The sequence below is a fragment of the Cyclopterus lumpus genome, chromosome 24 (genome assembly GCF_009769545.1).
Source record: "Cyclopterus lumpus isolate fCycLum1 chromosome 24, fCycLum1.pri, whole genome shotgun sequence".
Taxonomy (NCBI): Eukaryota; Metazoa; Chordata; class Actinopteri; order Perciformes; family Cyclopteridae; genus Cyclopterus; species Cyclopterus lumpus.
The window spans coordinates 10,879,666-10,906,598 of NC_046989.1; the positions used below are offsets into that span (position 1 = coordinate 10,879,666).

General features: G+C 41.6%; 1 protein-coding gene across 8 annotated transcripts in view; it reads right to left on the reverse strand.

Annotated features, from left to right (window-relative positions):
• Window positions 1-26,933, reverse strand: part of utrn (utrophin) — a 159,685-nt gene that overhangs the window by 11,441 nt on the left and 121,311 nt on the right. For 7 of the 8 annotated variants that reach the window (XM_034527014.1, XM_034527016.1, XM_034527010.1 and 4 more), the window contains 9 exons: window positions 23,954-24,155; window positions 23,128-23,213; window positions 21,426-21,583; window positions 17,675-17,841; window positions 15,485-15,596; window positions 11,555-11,691; window positions 7,610-7,648; window positions 7,024-7,089; window positions 4,553-4,618 (listed from right to left, as the gene is read on the reverse strand). In XM_034527014.1, the coding sequence (XP_034382905.1) occupies window positions 4,553-4,618; window positions 7,024-7,089; window positions 7,610-7,648; window positions 11,555-11,691; window positions 15,485-15,596; window positions 17,675-17,841; window positions 21,426-21,583; window positions 23,128-23,213; window positions 23,954-24,155 (1,033 nt within the window). The remainder of the gene's footprint in view (window positions 1-4,552; window positions 4,619-7,023; window positions 7,090-7,609; window positions 7,649-11,554; window positions 11,692-15,484; window positions 15,597-17,674; window positions 17,842-21,425; window positions 21,584-23,127; window positions 23,214-23,953; window positions 24,156-26,933) is intronic. The other variant, XM_034527012.1, reaches the window with a different exon arrangement.

A 26,933-nucleotide genomic window follows, 5' to 3' on the forward strand; every position in this document is an offset into this window, starting at 1 on the left:
AATGATACTAAAACCTATCGTAACGCTATCCTTTCAGCGATAGATACAGGCAGGTCATTTAGTTAAGTTGCTGCAACCTTCTTTACATCCCTAATAGCAATGACAAACGAGCGGTTTCTTATTTGCTCTGCGTGTTGTGAAGTCGTCCGTTTCAATGACAAAACGCTGCATTGACCTCAATGAGCTGGAAACTCTGCTGTACTTTAAGTCATAACTCAATCAGTGACATCCAGGCAGGAACTCTTGGCACCTTTTAAAATAAGCAGTGACTCACTATAAACTTGATTCACAGACTCTTATCGAGGCCAGACCATAACTGAGAGCATAATCCCTGGCTATAATGAGTAAGTTAATCAAATACACCCTGGAGAGCAAGCAGGCAAACTGAAATGTCTCAGGTTTTTATACAAGACACCCTTGATTTTCACCAAAGGAGACGATCAATGAGGATTCAGTAAATATTCAGAATGCTATTATCGCAGCATGTATAACACCAGAGGGTACGAATAGGAAGCTTTCTCTTTCTCAGAGACAACAGTAATTATACTAGTTTACGACTGGACAGATATGGAAGGTACACAGAATGAGGCTTTCACCTCTTTTCACATAAAAGGAAAAATCTACCAATGTACGAGGAGAAAAATGGTTTCATCATTAACCGAAGCTCCCTGTATGATTTGAAGCTTATATTTAGAGTTATTTTCTTTTTAGAACAGGAGTTGTGTCAAGGTCTACTTTTTCATATAGTTTACTAGAATGAAAGGCAGAAATGATGAAAGAAACACTAATTAAACTTTTTATATAAGGAACCCATCCACTCTCAATTAAAGAAATTACATTTTAATTCCACTGCTTCTTTATCTCTTGTAACCAGTAGCTCAAACCTTGACTTCTTTTTTATAGGTTTCCAAATGTTCTTTATGCAGTCTTTGTATCTAACTTTTATAGTATTTCTGAAAGGTCGAACAGAACATACAGTATTTACGTAGTTATTCATTCATTCATTCACTATCGGAGAGAGGGAAGCCGTGCTGTGACAGATGTTCACACTGCAGCAACATTCAGCAATAAACCAACACACACGTACACACACATTTAAAATGAGGATATGCTGCCTCAAGAAGGACAGGGATGATGAAGGAAGGCTTAGTTCTTGTGGAGAAACTTGACCATTAGTGTCTGCTGGGTGAGGGGACCGCGGTAAATTAGTCAGGGCCCTGGCAACAGGAAGCTGCAGCAGGACATTATGGCTGGCAGCGGGAGCCCAGAGGACACCATGAAGGGGATCATTACATGCAGAGATGGGCACATCAGGAAGCAGAGCTGGTTCACAAACCACATGCTCTGGGATATTGGGAGGAAGAGGAAGTGCAGTAAAAGGACAGAATAATGTGAATAATATGATGCAGAGGATATATATTGTGTATTGTGAATACGAGTGTGGTGCTTGGTGAGGTTGAGCGGGGACTTGGCTTAGGGTACTTCCCCAGTCTTATCTATCCAACAACAATAGTATCCGGGCCCGAAGCCCTGCTGAAATATCACAAAGCAAGCCGCTCCTCTCAAGCTGAATAGCACGATCAACAGCCTAAACTGAGCTCAGAGAGAAATGATGAGAGATAAAGACATGTCTTACATTCCCCCCTCTCTGGCGAGATGTTTAAACCTCCCTCCCTGTGGGCCTTCCACATTTTGGGACTGATCACAGTAAAGTCCAGGTGTATTGTTTATGAGCAGGGCTTCAAAAAGAAAAAGTCTTTCAATGTTAACCTCTGTGCTTAGTGTTCAATCTGAAGGTTTCCAGGGCCCAAAGGTAAAACATGAGTAGACCACAAATAAAAATGATGAAAAGTGGAGATGAAAAAAAAAAGGGGGTGGTGAGAGGGTGAAAGGAGGTTTAAAAAGAATAGGGCTGGAGAAATTAAAAGGAGAGGGTCAGAAATAAAAGGGCAAAATATCAAAAGACAAGAAAAAAGGGACAGCTCTGGGGGAAAGAATGTAAAGGGAGAGATAACAAACAAAAAAGCCTCTGGGACGTCCCGAGGCATCGATGACAACATTGCGCTTTGGTGGAGGTCGGAGAAAATGGCCAACATAGACTTCCTAATTAAGGATTCCCTTTTAGATAAAAGCAATAAAGGACAACAAATATGCAAGCACTGAAACCACTAGCACTCACGCACTTTATCTCTAGAGCTTTCTCACATACACACACAGACTAATTATTGATATCACTGCACAGCTGGCAGCGAGTCCAAATCAGTGTTTGCTGGCTATGAGCGATCAGAAAAAACAAGCCAAAAGCCAAACATGCATGTAATTGGCAAACGCAGTCATCCATGTTACACTGTGCATGTTTCCATAAGCTCAAACACTGCCCTCTACTATCACGCCAAGCACGGATATCATGTCTGTGTGTGTGTGTGTGTTTATGTTCTCCACACAAACAACCAGATGGAGCGGAGTAATAGACAATGAGGCTTTGGTGAAATCAGCCGTTGGCGGAAAAGAATAAATCTTAGAAAAAGAGAGGGAAGACAATCAACCACTCCAAACCGAAAGCATTAAAGAGGAAGAGGAAGAGGAAGGACTCAGCGGAGCATTGTTGTTGAGCGAATGTGGGCTTGCATTAAAACAAAAGTGCACATTATGTTTCTTTTCTTTCTTAAAATGTGACATATGTAGTACGCACACAGGTGCTATACCGTGCTGATAAGTATAAAAAACATTTGTGTCAAAGATGTGTTCAAGTATTGTTCGAGAACGTTTGAATTCATTTTTCTCGGTGCATAGCGCACTTTTTACCTCCACAGTTACATTGAGGCTGTTTTGCAGTAAAGCCGAATGCAAATTTTCCAGAAATGACACTGACGTGAAAGTGAGTGAAAGCACAAGAACTATGATTATGTTCTAAATGTACCCTGGTGGGTGTTTTTCCCCTCTGCTGTTAAAGCCGTTAGCCTTCATCAAACCATCGTCTCCCTCACATCGTTAGTGCTCCACCCACACACACACACACACACACACACACATGTGTGTCTACGTGTGTCGTTTCAGAGCCGGCTTCTTCTCTTAAATAGTACAAAGCACAAAAGAGCAAGGAGGAGGGGGGATAATATGTTTGTCCCCTCGTTACGAAAGCTTGGAGAGGAAAATAAATCCACCTTCTCGTGCCCACCGACACATTTTGTCTTTCCATTCCTCTGCTGTTGATGAGCTGAAGAGCAAAGAGAGCTTTTGGGGTCTTCAATGGAACACTTGTGTTTCTAAAAGCGCTCTCCTACTCGGCGAGGTTGAAGGAAGGTAGAGCATGGGAGCAGTGGTCCACACGGTGCAGGCACATCAGCAGGGGATGCAACCTACAACATGCTTCATTTCATCTTCACTCACGATTCTCAAAGGTTTTAACCGTCCTCCCGTGTGCCTTTTTTTGGGAAATCCCCAAAAACTTGTTTTTCCTTTCCTCTATATGCCACAAAGGGAATCTCTTCTCTCTCCAGGTGCACGCGTTACAACACTTTGGGAAATACGTTTGTGTAGAAAAAAAGGGTTATTTTGGGCTTTGTGCTACTTAGAATTATTGAACAAATTAAATAAAATCCTCTGCATCTATTACATTTTCAAGCACAAATTAATTTCCAAAAGGACAATGATGATCTATGATCTGGGAACTCTTGTGATCTACACGTGTCTTATCAAAGCAGGCTATCAGAACGGAAAGTAATTTCCTCCAAAGACAAGAACAGAGTGATGAGTGTGTGCCGATGTGTGTATTTCTGTTTGAATACACACATTAGTGTGACCATGAGCTCAAAGGGCGTTTGAACCTCAGGAGCTCATTTCCCCGATTAGGATCTCACTTAGGAAAAGGGAAAGATACGTCCTTCAACTCAAATGGCCTGCAGGAGACACACACACACACACACACACACACACACACACACACACACACACACACACACACTCGAAACTTCAGCGCTTGTGTACCTCATCAGCTTTCTCCACTTTTTTGTGACTTCTTATTTGCCATGTCCTGATCTCCTTTGATCAAAGATAACTGATCGTTATCAGAGATCCTGAAACCAATCACTCTCACTTCTCATTGTTGGCACTCTAATCCATTACATTTCTTCTGAAGCCTTTTGTCTTTTTCCCCTCAATCCACACTCCCTCTGCTCTCTCAAAACCATCCTCCAGTCAGCCAGTCTCTCTTGATTTCTTTTCAGCCATGCGGGAAGCCACATTGTTATTTCTTTGGCTGGTTGTAATACTCCAAAAGTGGTGAAGGCAACATGTTGGGCTGCCCTGATGGGTAACCAGTGCAGAGCAAGATGTCTCAGAGTTGTAATGAAAACAAATATAAACAAACAGGAACAACATTTTACTTCCAAATGTTGGTTGGAACGCATTAATCATCTGGAGGAAGATTTTCTGATATGTGCTGTTTAGAAGAACATAATGACAATGTATGAATGTGTACAACTTTTGAAGAAGGAAATCTTTGAAACAATAATTGAAGGGAAAAAAAAGTAAATGACCAGTGGTAACTTACATGCTGCCTGTGGCTGAGCTGCTGTCTGTGGGCAGCGAGCCGTTGGAGCGCTCCATCTGGGCCAACCTGAGAAAGAAACCACGATCAGTGGTTGACACTTCAATTACCAGTTAAAACAGACAGTTAAACGCTGTCATCATCTTATCAAGATGCAGAGCAACGACGTCAACAAGTGCACATCTCAACACCACAGTAGCACACCAATATAAATTCAAAAGAATGCCGGCTAGATGACGAATGTCTAGTATGTGTGGGCACAACCATATATTTTTGAGACGATTAGCAGAGTGTGTGTGTGTGTGTGTGTGTGTGTGTAGGCACATGGAGGAACTGGGTTTTTCTGGTCATATAATCAGACAAAGCAGCCATGCTAATGAGGCTGGTTCCTCAGATCTAAGCCTGTATTTCTATGTACTGAATGGAACAGGGAGGCAGCAGGGTTGTGCAGCAACTCGATCCACACATTAAACTTTAGGATGAAATTGAACTGTGCATGGAGGGAGATATTTAAAGTTATTATACCACTAGTGAAACCTCATCACGGTGTGCATTTTTCCATGCAAATCATATAAGCTACGCTATAATCTACAATGTCAGCATCTAGATTTCAGTAAAAAATTGTAATTCACAAGGCTCATGTCTGTCATTGCTGATAAAACAATGCAAGCAGAAACGCTGAGCGAAGCTTAATGGTGTGTGACCAATGAAAGGTTACAAGCCAGACAGAGCAGCGCAACATCAGAAGAGCCTTCAGGATTAAAGCGTTTTGTGGAAGGATGCCGGGTTCTGTTTTTACATCCCTGGTTCCCTTCAGAGAAGATACGTTTTGGACACATTAGAGATTCATTCCACGGGCAAGATGGGATTTGGGATACTTTGAGATCTTAATAATCACATATCTTAACATCAAACATGACCGGTGTTCAGTCTGCTGGTGATGATTAACTGCAGATCGCACACCGTGTACATGAATGGCACGTACACAGCAGGATCTGGAGGAGGCGGCAGAAAAAAGCCATCGGCATCACATTGACACTCATCTGACCTTTCAGAAGTGCATATTATGGTTTGTATCTTCACAGACACAAAACGAGTATGCAATAGTCTACTGAAACATAATGACACTTACCATAACTGCATATTTCCACTGCCACGGCTTATAAAATATATATAGAAATGCTGTGTTTTCTACTGAACGTTAAAAAGTGCAGGCTGACATTAACAATCCCATATTTAAAGTTACACTTAAACATTTGAGGAGCATTCGTTATAGTAATAATTAGAATATTTTTTGCTTCTCTTATTTGTCTAGAATTGCATGGTGAAACAGATTTCAAAATTCTTATTTCATTTGTGGTAAACTTGCTTTCTCCTTCTTTCTGTCTCGGTAATGTTTCGGCAATAAAGCCGTTCATATTCTCCAAATATGTAAAAGGGTTCTTAAATAAATACTGGAACCTAGATACATAGAACGTGCTTTGTTTGTGATTCTGATCTAAAACTTGAACCTTGTTTCATATTGTAATGAGAATAAATAGCAAACATCTCCTCAAGAAGCTCAGAGGCAACTAATAAAGACATCAAACATAATTTGGATTTGTATGATTGTCTGAAAGCTTTAGTCAAAGGTAAACACTTAAACTATTGTACTTCGTGACCATCTTATGAGGTTTGGGGTTTTCGTTTGTTTTCCTGAAAATCACATTCACACATATATACATATATATATATATGTTTTACTTTTTCCCCTTTTACAATGCATACTATATTATAGTCAATTTTAAATGTAATTTGTCATCACTTCCACTACTATCCAGTTATCTCACGACTCAGTTGGGTTGAGCATCAACATCCTGTCTGCATTTATTGTAACAGTCCAGGAAATATTATTGTTGCATAGCTATGCAATGTAAAGACCGAACACAAGTGCTCTTTCGGGAAAATAAGTTGTGATAGTAGGTGATGTTTACAATAGTTTAAGTGTTTACCTTTTTCGACTATACCTTGAATAGGGAGGGTAGAGACGTAGTAGCACTCTAGTAGCACTTAAAAGTCCCTTACCGATAGCACTTTGTTGTTTAGCACTTTAGTAGCACTTAAAAGTCCCTTACCGATAGCACTTTGTTGTTTAGCACTTTAGTAGCACTTAAAAGTCCCTTACGGATAGTACTCTGTAGTTTAACGTTATTGAAGAAATTGTACTTGCTTGATTCTTGTTGTTCTGAGTTTGGACTCATGGTTTAATGCACTTATTGTAAGTCGCTTTGGATAAAAGCGTCAGCTAAATGACATGTAATGTAATGTGATTATTTGTACATAATCTAAACTAAAAAAGGTCCATTCAGTCGATTTCTCATTCTATAATGAAGCTTTTTAAATGTGCTACATTTAAATGCAGTTAGCAGTTCTTTATGTGTGTGGGAGGTGGCATCTGAGATAATGCGATGATGATTGGGGAATGCAATGCGTACCTGCTGGCATACTGCTCTATCCGGGAGTGGGTGTCATCATGAGAGAGCTGAGGTGACTGGGACAGCCTGGAAATGAATGGGGTGATGGAGATGAATGAGATTCTGCATGCTCACACCACCTCATTAACACACAGAGAGTCACAGGCACATGCACACGCACACGCACGCACACGCACACGCACACGCACACGCACACACACACACACAACCTAATGGCCCTTTACAACATCACCTAGATAACAAATCTGCTGATTCTAGAGAGAGAAATAGGAGAGCGGGATGATCTACGGAGCAGTTGGATGGTTTTTTGACAGCCGCTGCTGGGATGAGAAACCGAATGCTAGTTGGATGCTTTAGGGAAGAGGAGGTGACGGCAAGGAGAAAGTGGGTGAGATTTTTTTTCGGTTGCATGTTCAACCAGTGGATCAGGCAGGCGAGGAGGCAGGCAACATGCAGTGCAGTCATGGCTTAGTTGGATTGAGAACTTGAGGGGGAGGTGAGTGAGGAGAGAAGGGAGCAAAAGGTGTCATTAAAAGGCATTCCGGTTCGGAGACGAGGTGTTGTTGCTGGTGGCGTAGATACTCACTCATACTGCTCCGGACACATGCTGATGAGGGTGACGGGACTGTAAGAGAATCGGCGGGAGGGAGGGAGGGAGGGGGAGTTTAGGTACCACAAAACATTTCAGGGTCCAAAACACAGCAAGGTGGAAGGAGAAGTGGAAGGAAATGTCTGTCCAGCACCTGGGGGGCTGGACACCACCCAGAGCAAAGGCATGTACAACAGTCACCAATATATACACCACATGTGGTTATGGTTATGCCCCCTGACCGTCTCTAAAACCTGCATCAAAATAAACTTGTGACACAGGAAATGTGTTGATTGATTTGTCAGTTTTGAAAGGGTAAAGATGGGCACGTGGCACCTGTCAGCAAACGGTAATATACCCAGGTCGTGTGTATGAAAGCTCGCACAGAAAAGGATTGATTGTGTCAGTTGGCTTTGTCGCAGTCGCATATATTTAATTTAAATGTTGTTTTTTTCAGGATGATATGGCTCAAATGTGATCCTTTTCGTCATTTATTTCCAGTAGGATTTACTGAAATAATATGCCAGTAAAAAACATACAGAACCTATTTTGCAGTTAATTTTCTGTTGAGTATATTATGTTATAAAAAGATGTATTCGGTGCATAAGAACACTGTAAATGAAGCTGCTGTTAATTAGAGAAATTGTGACACACCAGGATGCTAGAGGCATGTGTCTTGAAGTCTTTTCAAGTTACTGGTTCCTAGTTCCATAATAATTGCAGCTATTCTTAGCGACGCAGAGCATAACATGTTATTTGTAAGCAAAGCTCTTATCTCAAGAATACAAAGAAATGTTTCTTTTTCACGGAGGACGCTTGATAGAAATTGGTAAGAGATGGTGGAGGTTGACATTATTTTGCCTTGCGCTTTTGTCCCCACATTAAAGCAGGGACATTTAGGAGGAGACGTGTGTCTTGGTGGTTATGTGTCTCACAGCGCGGCTGCCAGAGTAGTCGCACTTCTGTAGCTGCGAGGCGAATTTGAAATGTAGCAGGGGATCCTGACAGAAAAAAAAGAAGAGATCGGGGTCGATGGGGCAGACCAAGCTAACGATTCAGAGCCTGTGGTGCGGCATTTTTACGCGCCCCCGCCAACATCTTTGCTCGAGGGTCAGTCAGTCTGCTCATTTAGTTTTGCAGGAGAGGGATTTCCGTTTTCATCTTTGCCAAAAATGAATAGCTTTTGTCAGGTGTCGATGGTTTTTCCTTCACCCGGCATTAAAATGACACCAACGTCTGATGGATACACTTGAAAAAACAGTTGAAGGTAGAAAATAGCAGCTACTGTAACAGAGAGGGAGAAGAACTTGAAAATGAGGGCATGAGGGAAAAAAAAGGTGTCTAGGAAAGGTGACTAAAGATAAGAGAGGGAGGGGAGAAATCACGTCAGCAGAGACCTTGGGAGTATTTTGGGCCTGACAAATGTGGCTGCTGTGAAGGCTGTGTTTTTATGGAAGGTTGTTTGTGCCTGTTGAAGTACAATAACAAGGAGCAGAACAAAGCCCTGCTCACTAGTATTGTGTGAGTAGTCAAAATTCATGACTACTTCATAAAAGATCACCATTAATCAATCTATAAGGAATGGCTTCATTTTATTGCCCCCGATATAAAAGAAAGTTGCTTTTCAGATAGAATGTGTAACTGTATAGTTACCAATCTTCTCGCTAAAGGTCTCATTGACTTATGTAGATCACAGAGGCATTCAAATTCAATTTAGACAGTTTCATAACCAGTTCAAAGTGCCTCACGATAACTTTAAGAAAACTTAGAACTGCTGGTTGTCATCTCTTTACGTATTGGTACAAATAGTGAACTATTTAGTTAATCATGCTGTGCTAGTTGCTCGGTCACAGTTAGCACTGCTTCCCTCTGTTCTACTTGTCCTCCTTTTTGTCTCTCATCGATAAAAGACGATGAGCGCTGTTGACACCTCAAGCTGTTTGTCAGAAAGACGGTTGAGTAGAGAACACGTGTTTAATGTGCTGGATCTCACCATCACGACCACAAGGCACAACTCCATCATCGGTAGATCATTTGGAAACAAAAAGGTTGTGCTTTCACCGTAAACTAATTTACTTGGGCTACATAGGTATATACATGTAATAAACATGCATACAATAACTGTTATTTTTCCGAATGCAGCAGAGCCTCGTCTGCTGGTTTTGGGTTAAGTAGTGTAACAGGCGAGACCCGACACTGACTGGGAAACTATCAGAGTGGTTCTGTCACATTATCAAACATAGCTGTGACAAATTAAAATCCCATCTGCCCTGAAAAGAAGCAAAGGTATACGTGGGAGGGGTGAGAGTAGGTGGTGCTTTGCTTTCTCCTGGTGGAAAGAAACAAGAGAGGATGGAATTAAAAAGAGGAACGATGCCACAGTGGAAAAGAAAAAAGACAGCGAGTGAGTGCATCTCATTTTCTCTTCTGCTGCTACGGTATATTACAAAAATATCAACTTCTTAATTCTTTGTTAGGACCAATGAAGCCTGGCAATGCATTCAAATAGTTTTCTTATAATATTGTTCAAAATTGTACACAGCAAGAGGAACTGGAAAAGTGTAAATGTTTAGGTGTGATATTCAGGATGATGCTAGTAGTTCTTTCAATTTACTGATTTATCAGATTTGTATTAGAGACAAACAAACATGTCACATATACTATACAAAAATTGGGAGAGACCATATTTGTATTACAGCAAAGATGAAAGCAAATGTTATGTTTAACTAATCTGTATAATTCCTGAATTTTAAGCAGCGACCTTGTTCCAACTCCATCAATTTAGGATATGTATTCATTTTTGACATGGAGATGTCAAAAGCCACTAAAGTGAGTCGAAAATGAATGCTGAGCGTTTCATAACACTGATCCTATGTTTGAGCCACATCTTATAGGCAGTCCAAAGGCGTAGGCTTATTTCAACACATAAAGCTGTGCATTAGATATTTGAGTCTGTTGCTACATGTGGAAAGCCCAGAGTTCAGAGGTGAAAGCTAATACATTAAGAGAGATGGGAAAATGATGACCATGATGAAATGGTCCTAAGTTTCTTAAGTCTCCATTCCCGTCTGACTTTTTTGCAAAAGATCCTTGCGTTTTGCCATAATTCCTCCAACCTTTAGAGGCATTCATCAAGCAGGCATCCCTGCAGGAGTCTTTTCAGAGAGGAGGGGAAGTGAGAATAGAGCAAGGTGGGAGGTGAGGGGGAGGACGGGCAAGGGTGGGAGGGATGAAGGAGGGAGTGCAATCCATCTGAGAAGTGACTGTGTGCAACTGGATGTTGGGGAAAATCTTGAATGAACAGAGTCATTGTGAATGCACGCACAAATATATTTTAAGAGTTTTTGGTGCTAACATGATGCAAAACTAGATTGTCGAAAAGAGAGCCCGAGTGGGAAATATGTGACAGGCAGAGAAAAGGAAACAATACATAGAAGAATACAATGTAGAAAAAAAACACAAAAACATGTACAAAAGAGTCTCGGAGCACACGGAGCCAGTGGGCTGGTATTCGAAAGGGCCAAAACTCTGACTCACGCTCCGATGGGAGGGGAAGATGAGGAGCCCACCTGAAGCGTCTGCATAATGTGGGCCGAGTTAAATGGCTCTCCGGGGGGATTTAAGGCTGGCAGAAGCAGGGACATAAATCAGGCGTACTCACTGGGGCAGGTGGTGCAGAGAGAAGATCTACAGTGTAGCGACGGCACCTTGTAATGACTCGACCGACAGGTAAATACACACATAAACTGAGTGTGTGTGTGTGTGTGTCAGGCATGAGACTTCTCATAACCGGTGACCAACCAGCTCCAAATTACAGAAGCCAAAGAGAACATACCCGTTACTGTGACTTTAGAACCGCTGAAAGGCATTGCGATGCATGATAGAACCTGTAAATGACAGCTTTTTAATGTACTTTAGCTCATCACATTGAGTGTTACTTACGTTTCCATGTTGTCGCCCTCTAGAACTGTCTGGACCGGTAAGTAACCGAGCCGAGGATGTTTGGCGAAGTACTTCTTCGTTCGGAATTTGTTCTTCAGCACTTTGGTGAAATCACGCATGTCTTCACCTGACGTCGTCTGCAGTATATGAGAGAGAGAGAGAGAGAGAGTAGAAATGTGAGAGAAAAGTGTGTTATTTATTGCATTGTGTGTGCCTGTGTCTGTTGTGCACACAGCAGCATATGCATTTGTGTGGAAGAAAATATGTTTAGTTAATTAGATACTTAGTAAAGGTGTTCCTCCTGCAGAAGCGGTTTCTGCCTTGCAAGCAAACAACAAATTAACACAACAGTGTGACCGGAGGGGAAGAAAATCCCTCCACACACACACACACACACACACACACACACGACAGATTGGCGTAAATGGAGAGACTATTGGGTTCACTTGGCTTACTAACTAATCCATACAATTTAAGATGGTAGATTTAGCAAACCAATAGCAATTACTGAACAATAAAACTAAAGCTGGAGACGAATTTGTGCAAGTTTATGTGTGTGTGCGTTTTCTCCTTTTCGTGTGGTTTACCGTTTTCTTCTGTTTAAGATTTAGTTGTTTGCCTTTTTCAGTGTGTCAGTGTAGATATAGACATAGACAGGAACAATGAGGGGAGGGAGAGAAAATGGGTGTTTGTGAAACAAAGGCCCATAGTCACAAGAATCTAGTCGGAGATGTTGAAGTCACAGTGTGTGCATCGTAACCACACCAACCAGGAGCTCCCTGACGGATTGTGACAACAAAATGACACTAAAAACACCGGCCACCGTCCAACCCAGACAATCTCCACTTAGGAAAGGTAAACATATTGAAGTTACAGTAATCAATACAGCATAGCACCAAATGTAGCTACTTCAGCACGGAAAATTCCCATTGAAACGATGAAAATGTCACTCCCGTAAAAATTAAAACCTAATAAAAAAAAGCAATATTGTGGCCATGAAGTACACAGTGCGAAAGAAAAGAGAGAAGGAATCTTATTAGACTCACAAACGCTGCTATCGGTCTTTAAATCTCTGCAGAATCTGTGTTTTGACGAATCATTATTCAATATGGACTCAATATTTTCAAAGGTATAAAACTGAAACACAATTAAGGGAGAAGGGTAAATATAATTACATATGATGCTGATATTTTCAGAGGAAACAAACAAACAGTTCATGGATTCAAAATGTCACAGTAAGTGGATTGAGATGAGGTTTCATTTGATTTCGGCAGGTTTTATAGATTTGGTTCTTGGACACATCCAACAGCTTGGAACTGCTCGAGCAGCTGGGTGGTTTCCGACTAGTCTACAGTATCGTGCAGCTCAATAAAGCTCTGTTCAGTTGTCACATGATATCAAAACTTTTCAGCAGGATGCAAATGAAAGCTTTTCTTGCTTTTGTTCTCCAGCCATTTCAGTATTAATCTCATTGTGTTGTATGTTTTAAGGTCAGTTTGAGTAGAAAATAAGGTCTTGCACCCGTCTTCGATGTTTGGCACTGCAAAGAAAGCTGCCCTCAGTAATTTACTTGTATTTGGCTCCATGTGTTGCTCCCTTTCTCCTTGTTTGTACTGAAAAGCCTGCGGATAGTATGCTGCCGTCGCAGCCATTCTTCAAAGTGGTGTGGGCGATAAGTTGTGAGTGACTGCTTCCTGGCAGCTCAACATTACGGCTGATTAGTTAAAATATTAATTTAATCACTGCTTAAAATATTTAGTCTTCTGCTCTGCGTCTATTAAATAACTTTTTACAGCTTGCGGTCATGAGCTTCTCCTTTCTGCCAAACACACGTATTGTCTTTCTAGCGAGATCTGCCATCATATCTGTCTCATCAATGTGGGCCGTTGTTCATAAGCTCATGTCATCAAGTCGGTTTCTCTCTCCGGCCGCTCAGGCTGTTGGGCAACCAGCTCTAAACCAGTCTAAAATTGGCCTTATTGTGCCCTTAATACAGTACACTAATACTGTTTATTTATATTTTTATTTTTTTACGTTTAATCAATTGAACTGTCCATTAACTGAATTAATCAATTGAATTAACCTTACCTGTACTTTAGGGTTGTTTGGGTTTGTATTAGTTGCATCAATTGGGAATACCAGTAGGGCTGCTCCGATGGGGACTTATACAGTCCAGATACCTGGGCTTTGAGGCATTTATCAAGCAGGCATATACCAGATCTGATACCAGTTTCTAATTATTAAGCTGCATGACTCGCCGTGTGGAAGTGAATGGGATCATTCTCTAATGTGTAAGGCAACATCAGGCTTAACTTAAACATCCCTTTACTAACTTTGTAAAACAAAATGTAAGATAGAAATGCATAGATAAAAATGCACTGAATTGTTATGTATGAAAATGATGGTATCCAACATCCGATCAACCTACAGCCACCGATATCCAATCAAGCTATCTGAGTCAGTATCGGACAAACTTTCCTTTTATGGGAATCCACAACATGATTTTAACAAGTGGCACTACAGAATGATGAATGGCAAAAGGACTTGCATTCATAAAGTGCCTTTCTAGATTTCCAACCACTCTCCTTACATTAAAAGTCAACATTTACCATTTCATCGACATGCACATATGCAGACTGGAGCAGCCGGGCATCGAACCGTCTGTCTTCCAATTACTGGACCACCCGCTCTAACTCCTGAGCCACAGCTGCCCAACGTGGAAAATGCTGAAGGGAAATGTTGAATCCTCTCTCAAGTCACAGTTTATTTCCTCCCTTCCGGTAGAGCAGAGTGACGAATGGACCCGATAGCTGCGTAATAATCTTTAACCGCCATTCTAAGTGTTTGTTGCTGCAGCACAAATAAAGTTTTTTTCAAAGTCGCGTCATGCAACGGCTGAGCCTCTTAACTCAGGGAAGAGTGATCACTACTCCCTACAGCTCCTCTCCAAGAGTCAATATCTATCCCATTTACAAAATTGAAAAAGAAAATTAAAAGACTGAAATGAGAAACGTCGCCACTTGAGTCACTCAAAGATTGACGTTAAGCAATATTGAAACGAGTTTGGCCCACAAGTGTGCAATCCTAATTGAGGAAGAGGGCAATGTTCAATTTCGCAAAGCTCCCCATTTTCTAATATTCTTCTCTCTGCGTAGTAGTAAAGTGAAATATTGCTTTCTGGCAGAAATCATTAAAAGACCTCAGAGAGCCACAAGCATTTTACCATTTGTTCATGATAATTTAAATTAAGCCAGAGGTCTGGCGGAAGGGTTGCTTGTTGAAAAAGTTGGGAGAAATCAAGTGCATGGGAAGTAGGATGTAGAGGCAAGTGTCAGTTATGTCAACTGGCATTCGTCTTAAACAAATCTGTTCTACCCTTTGGAATACTGTATATGAAACACCTTCACAACAATACAATGAGGCCAGATGGTTTTCTGAGACTTGACTCCTTTGATCTCAGAGTCCAGCATTAAAATGTTCAGTTTGAGTGATGGATTCATGAGTTTGAAAGCTTAGCCGACCCCCAGAAAAGTAAGGACTTTATAACTTGAGAAAGCCATCTTATCCTTTGTTGCCTATTTAAGAGTACAAATAGCGATCATGTTACGCAATAATCTGCAGTGCGTGTTAACTTGTGTGTTGTTTTAGAGCATAATGATCTTCCCCAATCACATATGGGTGAAACATTCAGCTGTCCAAATAACAATTTAGAGAATTACAAAATATTTGGACATGAAAACAACAGCTCGTGTTTAGCGTAAAGTTGGAGATTAATATTGAATATGAGAATACATGTGTTGCTGTAAGTGTGAATGTGTGTGTGCCTTCATTAAGATGTATAAGTGAGGAGTGTGAACAAGTGGTACTGTGTGAGATGGGCTGCTGCACAACGTGTGCATCTTTGTCTGTGTGTGTGTGTTACTCCCTCACCGGCGTGCAGTACTCCACCATGGGGTAGTTGAGCTTGTGGCCCTTGGCGGTGCGCCCAGAAAAGAAGCAGCTCTGACACACGTCGTAGTTGAAATGCTTCAGACTGCGATACCTAGAGAGAGAGAGAGAGGGGGGGGGAAGGAAAAAAAGACAAAAGTGAGATAAGTTGAGTTGAACAGTTGTTGTGTGGGAGGATGTAACTTGTGTAAAATGCAAGGTTGTGTGCCAATGCAGCTCAACACCTCGATACATTTCCAGGCTCCATTGAAGCCTCCCGGGGAGCTGTCGATATACCCCGTTTCTCTGTCACGCAATCCTCCACACGCACAGCCTTCTCAATATGCTGACAGTGTGACAGACAGTTGGATTTCCACCCAAACACAACAACGTGTCAGGATGTTGTTCTCAGCAGCAGCTGTATCCAGAAGGCCATTTAACAGCTCAATTGAGACAGGACCCATTCAAACATGAAAGCTTAAGTCTTGAATCTTCCCCTCTTCCCCAGCTCTCCCAAGGTTAGCTGACTGATGATCTACGAGAGGCCGCCATATATCAAAAGTAGCGACAGCGCACACGACATCAGCAAGTCAAAAGCGCCGTGACATTCTGACATGAAGCATATTACTATGAAGATGGGGCATTAATTCACCTTCACAGCTGGAGGTGCTGAGACAGCCCTCACACATTTGATTAATGAACCATCCTGTATTGTCTGGCTTCATTAGGGGACAGCCTCTTGTTAAAAATGAAATAGGAACAAGGGACTTAGAAGAGGGACATCAATACCAATAGTAAAAATAACAATGTTACAACTGACTGGTTTGTGAGATGTAGCTAGCAGCTTACTGGTTATTGTCACAGCATCTCAGACATATTGATGGTTCTATTTTTATGTTTATTCTCCACGACACAAATATGTTGATCATTTTCTTCTCAATAAAATCATGATTTTGGAGTAGCAAGATTAATTTGTTACATGTACCCCTGGTTGGGAATCACTGATTTAAATGATGGCAATATGATAAAAGAAATATAACTGCTTTAAAAAATAAAAGGTCAACATCCATTTTTAAATTATTACTCTTACAAATTATCACATTAAGAACACCACAACGGTCTTTTTTCTCACTGACATTTTGTAAAAGAAGCCATTAAATGTTAATTGTTGTTGGCAGGCCAAACATTGAAAGTAAGTACACAAATGTAGCGCATGTTCAGGACAAGCTTGCTTGAATACATGGACATGGTGCATATTGAATGTGGCTCTTGGCTTGTTAACGATCGGTGGAGTTGACATTTATCAAATGTAAGCATATCTGCTGGAGTTCTTGCATGATCCCATGTACCATGCTAGTTTGAAAACTACTGCTATTTGCAAGGAAAAAAAAAAATGAAATCTACAAAATGCCTGCTGTGCATTTTCCTCCTTCTTTCTCTCCGCCATTCCCTCCATTGCTCGCTATCATCGATCAATGACAGAACTTGGCAGACGTGTGCTTCATCAAATGTCTGACTGTATTTCTCTTTTTGCTGGCAAAGCAAATAATCTGAAGGGGACAACCCAGCAACCCTACTTCCCTTAGCATAGTGTTATACATATCTACAGCACAACTGGTCAGTGAAAAAAGAAATTGTATGATAAATTGACTCTAACGCACATCTTTGCTAACCTGTTGTTACAATGCAAGATACGATCAGGAATCAGCTGAAATAAAGGCAGCTCTCTGTGTGTGTGTGTGTGTGTGTGTGTGTGTGTGTGTGTGTGTGTGTGTGTGTGTGTGTGTGTGTGTGTGTGTGTGTGTGCGCGCGCGTGTGTGTCTGTGTGTCCTGCACAGTATCAGAGGGTGGTCTGTTATGGATTATTGCCAGCCAATCAGCTCTTTGTGAACTTTGTGAATGTGGAAGTGCACCGAACGTTTGTGTGTATGAGCGTGTTGCTGCCTTTGTGAGGAGGTGTGTAAGTTTCCTTGCAAACCACCGGATGGTATTTAGTCAGTGGTGTATCAGCTGTTGACATTTAGATAAATGCCTGCCCTCCAGAGCAGATCTGCCCTTTATGTTCAACCAGGAGAGAACAACACAGAACACTGCTGCCACATTTAGTGTTTGTGTGTGAGGCCCATCACATGTTATATTAATGTCTATATTGTGCGTGTGTGTGTGTATGTGTGTGTATGTATGTTTGTGTACCTGAAGCCAACAATAGGACACTCCTTGCAGATGTTACACTTGGCCTGATGTTTTGCTGTCTCTGCAGCAGCCACCCTGTGCAGGACAGGCAGCCAAACCATGGACTGGGGTTCCAGACGCATCCAATCAACAAACTGCCGAGGCTCCAGCTCCACCTTATTGGTCACCTGGGGGTAAGAGAAGCGAGGCTGAGAGTTAGGAGCATCCCAATCAAAAGTTCAGTTCACGGTTTCTATTTATAGCTGTTAAACTGTGAGGGCACTTTGCATCATGATAGAGAAATCTACATTCGCATAAATGGAAAACAGGCTGTAACTCTTCGCTTCTTGGTGAAAGCCCAATAACGATGCAGACAAATTTAAGATGACCATACATATAAAAAAGACAATTCCCTCAGGCGCATTACGGCCTTGAATTGTGGCCCAAGATTAAATAACTTTTACGAGCTCTATAGTCATGTTTATTGTTTGAAATATCAAACAATAAACATTGATATTTTTCCGTACAAGTAGCTGTAAAATGCAACCCCAAACTCCCACTCTTAACTGCTGCTCTAAACTTTTGGAGATATAATTGTTTATCCAACCTATACTTGCACAGTGCTACATCTATTGTTTTGAATAGTCTGGATGCGAAACAATATCGAGGCTTCTCCAAGAACAACCAGCTAAATAACAACAGTGTCCACTTTGGTACCTTTTAAAACCAACCTGTCAATAAGAAGAAACAGTACAAGATTCTTTTCTCACAAATTATATTTCAGGAGATTATTTGCTCGACTGCAGGTTATAATGAGCTCAATGGTAAAGCCAACACAGGATGAAGAACTTTGAAGTGTCTGTTGCTCCCGCTAAACAATCAAAGACGACCTTTCCATCATCCCTGACACACAAAAAGGGCAGAAAATGGAGCAAAGGGCTGAATGCATTTGTAACAGAAGGAAAGAATAATCAAGAGGAACAGAGTAAGTGTGCGTGTGTGTGTGTGTGTGTGTGTGCTTGTGTGTGTGTGTGTGCGTGTGTGTGTTCCATGATCCCTGATCCCTTCACAAGGATTATAGTGTGCTAGACTGTAAGTGTCTCAATATTATTAGCATATCCTGCTGAAAATAAATCCAAGCTGCAAAACAAGCTCCAGTAACCAGATGCACATTCAAACATTGAAATTGGATTCAGGGATTGGCTCACTTAATCAATATTTGCAGTTGGTTCACAGTAACAACATTCACCAGTGAGCTTTAATTTGTGATAGGATTAATGAGTTCATAGCACCAAATATCGAACCGGTTAAGTACCAAAAATATGTATTCAAATTTGTGCTCTTCTTCACTGATAAAAAGTTAAAATGTGTAAACTGCAGACTGTAATTCATGAGGTAGGTTATAGCACAGCTGCCTTTGACAACATTGAACATCTGAACATTTTGTTCAGTTGTAGAAAAACATGTTTTAATGACTAAAAATAGGTATCAGTTCTGAAACTGCGGTATCGTGTCAAAAATGTCAAATGTACTAGGCCTGAAGATCGTCGGGGTAAATGCATTTCAGCTCATCAATCGTTTATTATCTTTAACGTTCAGTGAATATAATGGCCATTTCAAAAAGTTGAAAACCATCAAATTAATTGTTAATTAAGTGTGGGTTCTTTCAGATGAGTTGAAGGGCATACTATAAGAGCTTCTGTAAGTTACTGGTTGAAAAGTGAGAACTCTGTCAAATTAAACGTCCATCCTGAAGACGTCTCAAATCATCTTTACACCCTTCACCCTTCCATTTGACCTTCCACTGCAACAATCAGAGCATGTTTCCGCCTCTCCTTTCCCATACGTTAGTCTCACCGTCACCTGCTGTCCCTCCTCCGTGTCATCCAACAGCAGAATTATAGCACTTAGAGATTAATTACTGCAGAAGAGAGATGGCTGAAAGGATGGCGAGATGGATGGATGGATAAACGAACGAGAGTGACAAAGGAACAGTGAACAAGGCCATATTTATGGTGGTGCACCTCGTTCATCACAGGCCCATTAAAACAAATAGACTGGGTGACTGCAGTGTCACTGGCAGGGCAGACTGGCCCACAGGAGGCTCTGCTTCCATTTGTGTGTTAAATAAAAGAGAGAAAGTGGCTGTGGGTGACTGGTTTACCTCGCAACTTGGTTTGATTATTGAATGATTAATGAGAACCTGAACGACAGCTGGCACATCCATCCCTGATCAAGTCGGTGCACATGTGCAGGCTCACCTCTCCGTGTGCTTTAATATGTAATCCAGAGAATGAATTGTTGGAGCATGTTGAGGTTTTTTCATTATTTTGAGAAGAAAAGAGGTATAAGGTTCAAAACAGCTAACACTCTGCTATTTTGAGAGGTGCGGCGCAGGACATCAGTGACATTCATAGCTTCTCAATTTTAATGTTTGGCTCCCATTTATGACTTGCGAAGCCCGAGCCAGGGAAGGAAGAGTGAGAAAAATGAACCGGCGATCCTGGGGGATGAAGACGTCATTAAATGCCAGTAACGTCTGGAGATAAACCAGAGGAAAGTGGTTAGCTGGCTGCTGTTATACAGCCGGCAGAAGACTGGAAGCCATCTGAGGCTTCATGGTTGGTCAGCGGAGCTTAAATATTGAAGCACTTTTACAGGATTGAGAGAGGCACAGGAGTCTGGGGTGCTTAGTGACAATTAACTTTGGGAAGATGCACCGGAACTTAATCTCTTACAGTACTGATTACCTGCCAAAAACTATTATCAGTAATGTGACTCTAACTATACTGGCCACTTTGACCTACTTTGACTCTAAAACCTTTACACGACATAAAGTACATTTAGGAGCCAGTGCAGAGTTGTTGGCAGAGACCGTTCCAGCTTTGTTACAACACAGTGGAACAGAAACAACACTACATTTTATCTTTTTTTGAAGAGTTCAGCTTTTCAAACACTGTTGATTCATGTCAAAACAGAGTGTGACGAGAAGGGTTTTATTTGAAAAAAAAAAGCCTTCTTGGGATAAAAGTGGAACATCAACCATTGTTTTCGTATACAATGTATTTAAGCTGCAGCAGATGGCCGTCACCAGATTTGTTTGTAGCGGATACAAAACTGCAAACTCTGTGCCTGGGGAGGTTCTTCCACTATATACAACATATTAAACACCTGAATATGAAGATATGCTATTTAGTGTTTCATGGTCATCATTAACTAGCAATGGTCTGTGTTAGTGCTGCAACTACTATTTCCTTTAGCAATTAAGCTGCTAAGTATTTTCTTCATTGATAAAGTTGGACTATGAAATGCCATAAAATAATGATTGTCTGACCAACAGTCCGACAATCCTAAACTACTCAGTACAAAACCAGCAAATATTGACATTTGTGAGGTTGGAAGCAGTACATTGTTTTGTTTTTTGGGGCATTTTACAATTGAATTTGATGATTAATCAATTATCAAAATAGCTTTTAGTCAATACATTTAATTCATCTTTTTTTATTTTATATTGCAATTTGATGCGGTGAGAGATTTGTCTCTCACATTTGAGTACATTAGTGATTTTATAATGAAAAAGAACATAAACTCTGATGTGCTTTGTGTAATGCATGCTTCCATTTCTCCTCCTCATGCCTGTGATCTATCAGGAAGTAAGACTATTATGTGAAGATGTATGCTTATATATTCCTCCGATGTGTGTATAAGTACACTGACATGTATGAGTGCGGGGCACAACCACATGCTTGTGTGTGTCTGTGTGTGAACATACATGCTGGAAGCAGCTGCGGACGCTGGGTTCGATGTTGGAGCCTCCGAAGGCGGCCACCTCCCCGAGCTGCCTCGGGACCTGGATGGCTTCATGGAGCAGCAGACCAAGCTGCCTCTGGTCACATGTGTCACCTGCTGACGCTACCTGGCTGAAGAGGTCTGAGGGGGTAGGGTGTGATGAGGGAGAAAGAGACACAAAAGAGGGAGGGAGTGAAAAGGTCAATGTATGTGGGTGACATTTAGAATAAAAGATATAAGTATAAATAGATGAAGCGGGAGAAAGTGTGACATAATAGCACAGAGTGGGAGGGAAAGTGTGAGTGTGTGTATATGTAGGTGGAAGGTGGTAGGGAGGACACAGAAGAAATCAGGGAAGAGATGCATTTTTAATCCAACTGTCTTACTTTTTACATGCCAGGTTTCTCCCCCCCCCCCCCCCCCCCCCCCCCCCCCCCCCCCCCCCCCCCCCCCCCCCCCCCCCCCCCCCCCCCCCCCCCCCCCCCCCCCCCCCCCCCCCTCCCCCCCCCCCCCCCCCCCCCCCCCCCCCCCCCCCCCCCCCCCCCCCCCCCCCCCCCCCCCCCCCCCCCCACCCACCCCCACCCCCACACACACACACACCACACACTATCCCAGAGATTGACAGAGCTGTTACTGGATCTGGATGCCTGCCCAGTGACACACTGGCTTCGGCCAGTTAACACCTTATATTTCAGATGAAGTTCTGGAACATCTCCAGAGCTAATGCAAAAACTAAGCAAAAAGAGCAGAGAGGGTAATTCATTGAAAGAGGAGAGGGGGAAACGAAGGGCATGACATGTCTTTCTGCTCCGCTTGCAGTTGACTTTGATCTCCGTGTGACGACTCGCCCTGATGTCAGCTCCTGTTAAGTGTGTGTGTGCGCGCGTACACGGTACATGCAAACGCCAGCAATGACGCACGTTCGTGACGCGCTTCCAACACACACCCCTCGAGTTGCCTGACTGATCAACACCCACATCTCCAACTCACTACTTCTGCCACAAAATTACATTTGACATGCACAACTGTCACAAATAGAGTGTGGGATGGCATCACGCCCGGTTTAGTGTATGTGTGTGTTTGCACTGCAGCGATGTATGCATTGGACTGACAGCAAATGAGACTCCAAAAGAGTAACGGAAGAACGACGCAATCAAGCATGGTTGATACCCTTCTCAGGCTAATAGAAACTGCCAGTGGAACAAATCGGCTCAGGAATGCTATGGCAAGAGACAGGGAGGAGAAAGACGAAGAGGGGAAGGAGGATGAAGAAAAGAGGGAAAGTAAGAGTAAGTAAGACAGGACAGAAGACAAAGGGCCACTGTTGGATGGATTAACAATGGTGTGAGCAGTGACAGCAGTGGAAGATAGACGGAGAGAGATAAAGTACCAGAAACAAAGAGCAGGAAGCCAGACTGACATTCTCCTCCCAGTGCAGCAAGCCTATATTCACGCTTGCTAATCCTCAAAAATAAATCAGAATAGAAAATTAAATAAAGAACAGGGGAAATGCGTAGGAGGTCTCTCATGCAATTAGACGACCTGCTCTCCAGCGCCTCTCTATCTCTTTCTTTCTGTGCGTTTGATTAATACAGCTGGAAGAGTAAAATATGGACTCGGAGCAGACTGGCCTGGACAGTGCATGTGCACATCAGCAGATATCTTACACAATCATTGGTACTTACGTTTGTATTTCTCCTCCAGGTGTCCCTTGGAGAGAGAGAGCAAACCGATCTTCATGGACAGGACGCGGATCTTCCCACTGCGGCCACTGCAGGGACCCCCCCAACAGAGAGTGGCAATGAGCCAGTTTTATATATTGTGTGTGTATATTTATGTATAAACAATATGTTTATGTGTGTTCAATTCAGATCTGGATTATATGCAACAGCAGTGATAGATCATCACTAGGTGCTTGGAAAGAGAATTATTCAAGTGTGTGTGTGCTTTTGTACTTGTGAGATTATTATTCCATTTTCTGAGTACCCACAAACAATGTTTAAACCAGTAAGCATGTTGCTGTACAGCATGTGAGCATGCATATGATTATGCAGTATGTCTATGCTGTGTAGATAAATGCAGAGTGAATATGAACGTGTGTATGCATGTCTGATCTAAAAAAAACAAACATAGCCATTGGTATGCCAAATAACGCACTTGCTGGTGCACATTGCATGTTGACATGAGTGTGTAAATACGTATAACACAATCATTATGCACAGACGCCACTAACGCAGATGGATTACAAAAAACGATAGAGCATAGTGATGATGAAATGTATCAGTTCTACCACTTTCATCTGATTATAGACATTTGACACACTGTATTTCAAAGCGCATGTTTAAATTTGTATACAAACTCGATATTACAGCAACCCTGATTGCAATGATTAGTTACATTTTTGAAAAGGTGAGTGGAGAAAGGTTTTGTCATAATCTGTGACACATTCAGAAAAGAAAGAGGCTGGTGCATAATCCTCCATCCTAAATGTGAAACAGATGGCGTACGTACGTGTCGTAAACATTGAGCAGCCAGTTGAGACACATGTCAACGCAGAGCGGCACATTGACCAGGTCTTTGTGCTCCTGCTCCAGGCCGTCATAGATGGACGTCAGGCAGTTGATGACGTCGGGGACAGACAGCAGCTGATTGTTGTTGGTGAGCTTGTGCTGCTCGAAGGTGTTCTGGGCCACGCTGAGGTCCAACAGGTCCACTGCAGGAGGAGGAGAGATGGAGGGGAAGAGAAGGAGAGAAACAAAGAGGAGGGGGAGGAAAGTGAAGAAGAGAGGAGAAAAGAGGAAGGTTAAACGAGAACAAAGAGAAGGACCATAGTAAAAGGGGTTTTGTGAAAGAGGTGGTTAGAACCATGAGTAACCTTTCCAACTTGTTCAATGGGCTTTCAGCAGCAGCACAGGTTTTTCAAAAAAATGTCACATCTGAACAGGATCGAGGAGCTGAGACTTGACTGATATTTTGTCCAAAATAGTTCAAAACAACTAACTGTGAGAGTCTGCAGGGATTACAGACACAGAGCAGGCAGATCATTGCGGTGAAATATTAATATCAAATCTCAACAGAAAAAGACAAACAAGGAAAAAATGTCCGACTTTGAGTCTAGTTTTCTTGTAATTGAATATGCTGGCTACATCTTCGGAGACAAAGAAGAAATTGAATCTATTAATATCAATATCTCAATTAAACTTCCTTCGTCTTCTATAATGCAGCTGAGGCTTATGTATCTTGACAGTAGAAGAGGAGAATATTTAAGAAAACCGGCTGATCAAGTCCTTTGGCACAAAACCATAAAGAAGCTAGCTGCATAGACACAAACATCAGACAGAGACAAAATGAATGATATAAAAATACACTGATATTGTGGGATTTCTACATCTTGATTCTGTTTTGGGCATGTAGTGTGTTCCCACTAGAAAAGTGTCAAAATAAAGTCTACACAAAAGGTGACGGCATGCATACTATTTACACCTTTCTCCCACAATGCAATGCACATTTTCTCATGTACTGTAATGCTGTGCATTATCTCACAGTATGGAGTACATTTGTATGGATTTGGGATACCACTCATATGTTCTATTCCAGAGCATTGTTCTGATTTTGTCTGTCTACTGACGCTAGTCATGAGTTGAAATTAGTTTCAAAAATAGATTGGCACTTTGGTAAATGTGCCTATTCCCTTTCAGCCAAATGTTAAATAATTAATTTAAAACTATTGGAAATTGTGAATATGCTCTTGACTCAAAACAGTGTTTTTACACAAATCTACAGTTAAATTAAGGTCAAGTTGAGGTTGAGATGGGACTCTTGGTGCTTTATTCAAGGTTCACGGGAAAGGTCAAACCCATCTCTGTTCAAAACATGGAGACAGTCGGATTGCATGGGTTTTGCAGCTGCTTCTAAACCTGCACAATTAATATAAAAAGAAACCACATAATTCTCAAAGCAGACATTAACTGTGCTGCCAAGAAAATTGCATCTTGGTGCTCTTTGCACTTATTTTAATTCGGTAATACGAAGACATTTAGCAGAAAAGTGTCCACTTTCAATGCAAATTTGCCTCACTGCAAAATATCCAATTGGACTATTGTGTCATGAAAAAGACATTAATAAAGCTGTACTCCATTTCATTGAGGAAAAAAAGGACTGAAAAATAAAGTTATTATAAAAATGAATAAACCATTTTTTTCTTTCCTCTCCCTCCTTTTCCAAATCCTGGGCTTAATTGTTTTCCCTTTCTTGCTCAGGCTGACTCGCCCCCTCACAGCCACTGCCCGAGCCTCAAGCACATTCATACTTTGCCATATATATACGTATATATATATATATACACGTATATATATATATATATATATATATATATATATATATATATATATATATATATATATATATATATATATATATATATATATACATATATACATATATACATATATACAATCAGAAGCAAAAGAAGGGCAAATAGCACTTTATGTTTTTTTTTGTGCTGTAATATTAGCACCATATAGTAAATTGGGGCAGATATTGGTTGCAAATGATGCACATTTCCTGGTGCTGTCAGCGGCCGTAATCCATTCTTTTGTCGTCTGCTACAAGTGTTTAATTAGCGTGACCAAAATAACAGGGCAGGGTATGATTGTGGCAAAACGATATGCATCAGGATTCAGGGGTTACAATTCAATATGTTCCTATACATTACTGGAGGCAAGGTGGTATATTTAAAATCTAATTAGGAAAACTCTCATAGTATGACAAACATTCAACCATATGCACAACATTGGTGTAACGAAAGGTAACTTCAGTGGGATCTGCATTTGCATTTATCACAGTCTCTGTAATGCAATATGAGGTAAATAATGAATACGTGCCTCTATTAATTAAGTGCGTGCAGGATTTTTTTTAGTTCAACCAATAAAAAACAAAAGAGTTAAACTGCCTGAATATATTTTGATTTTATTTACTGAACCCTCTATTGCTCTGTATGCATCTCTCCCTCTGACTCATTTCCACAAAACATTTAAACTCCCTCTCCTAGAGGCCGCATCCTGCTCACCTTTACTCCTCACTTAAGTCTCCTCATTTGCCCTGCTGCGTGCTCCTTGCAAAGCCCTCTACGGCTCCTTGCCTTACATTACCTCCTGGTCTCCAGGAAGCAGTCATTAGTGTGGTGTATCCGCGTGGAGCGGTCACAGCAGTGCAGCCAACGCTGTCAGAAAGCAAAACTTTGCCTCCGTCTAGCTTTTTCCCTTGACACTCAGATAGGAAACTATGAGATATGAGAGGCTGTGGCAAGTTAGCGGGATGCCACGCAAGCTCATTTGTGCTGTACCAGCCCCCTGGCACAGACTTAACCCAATTAGACGTTTGATAGGATCCCTGTCATGTGTGAGTGTTGTAAATGTGTGTGTGTGTCATTCCCTCACACACATGCATGTGTCAAACACACACACACACACTTAAAACATTCATACAAACA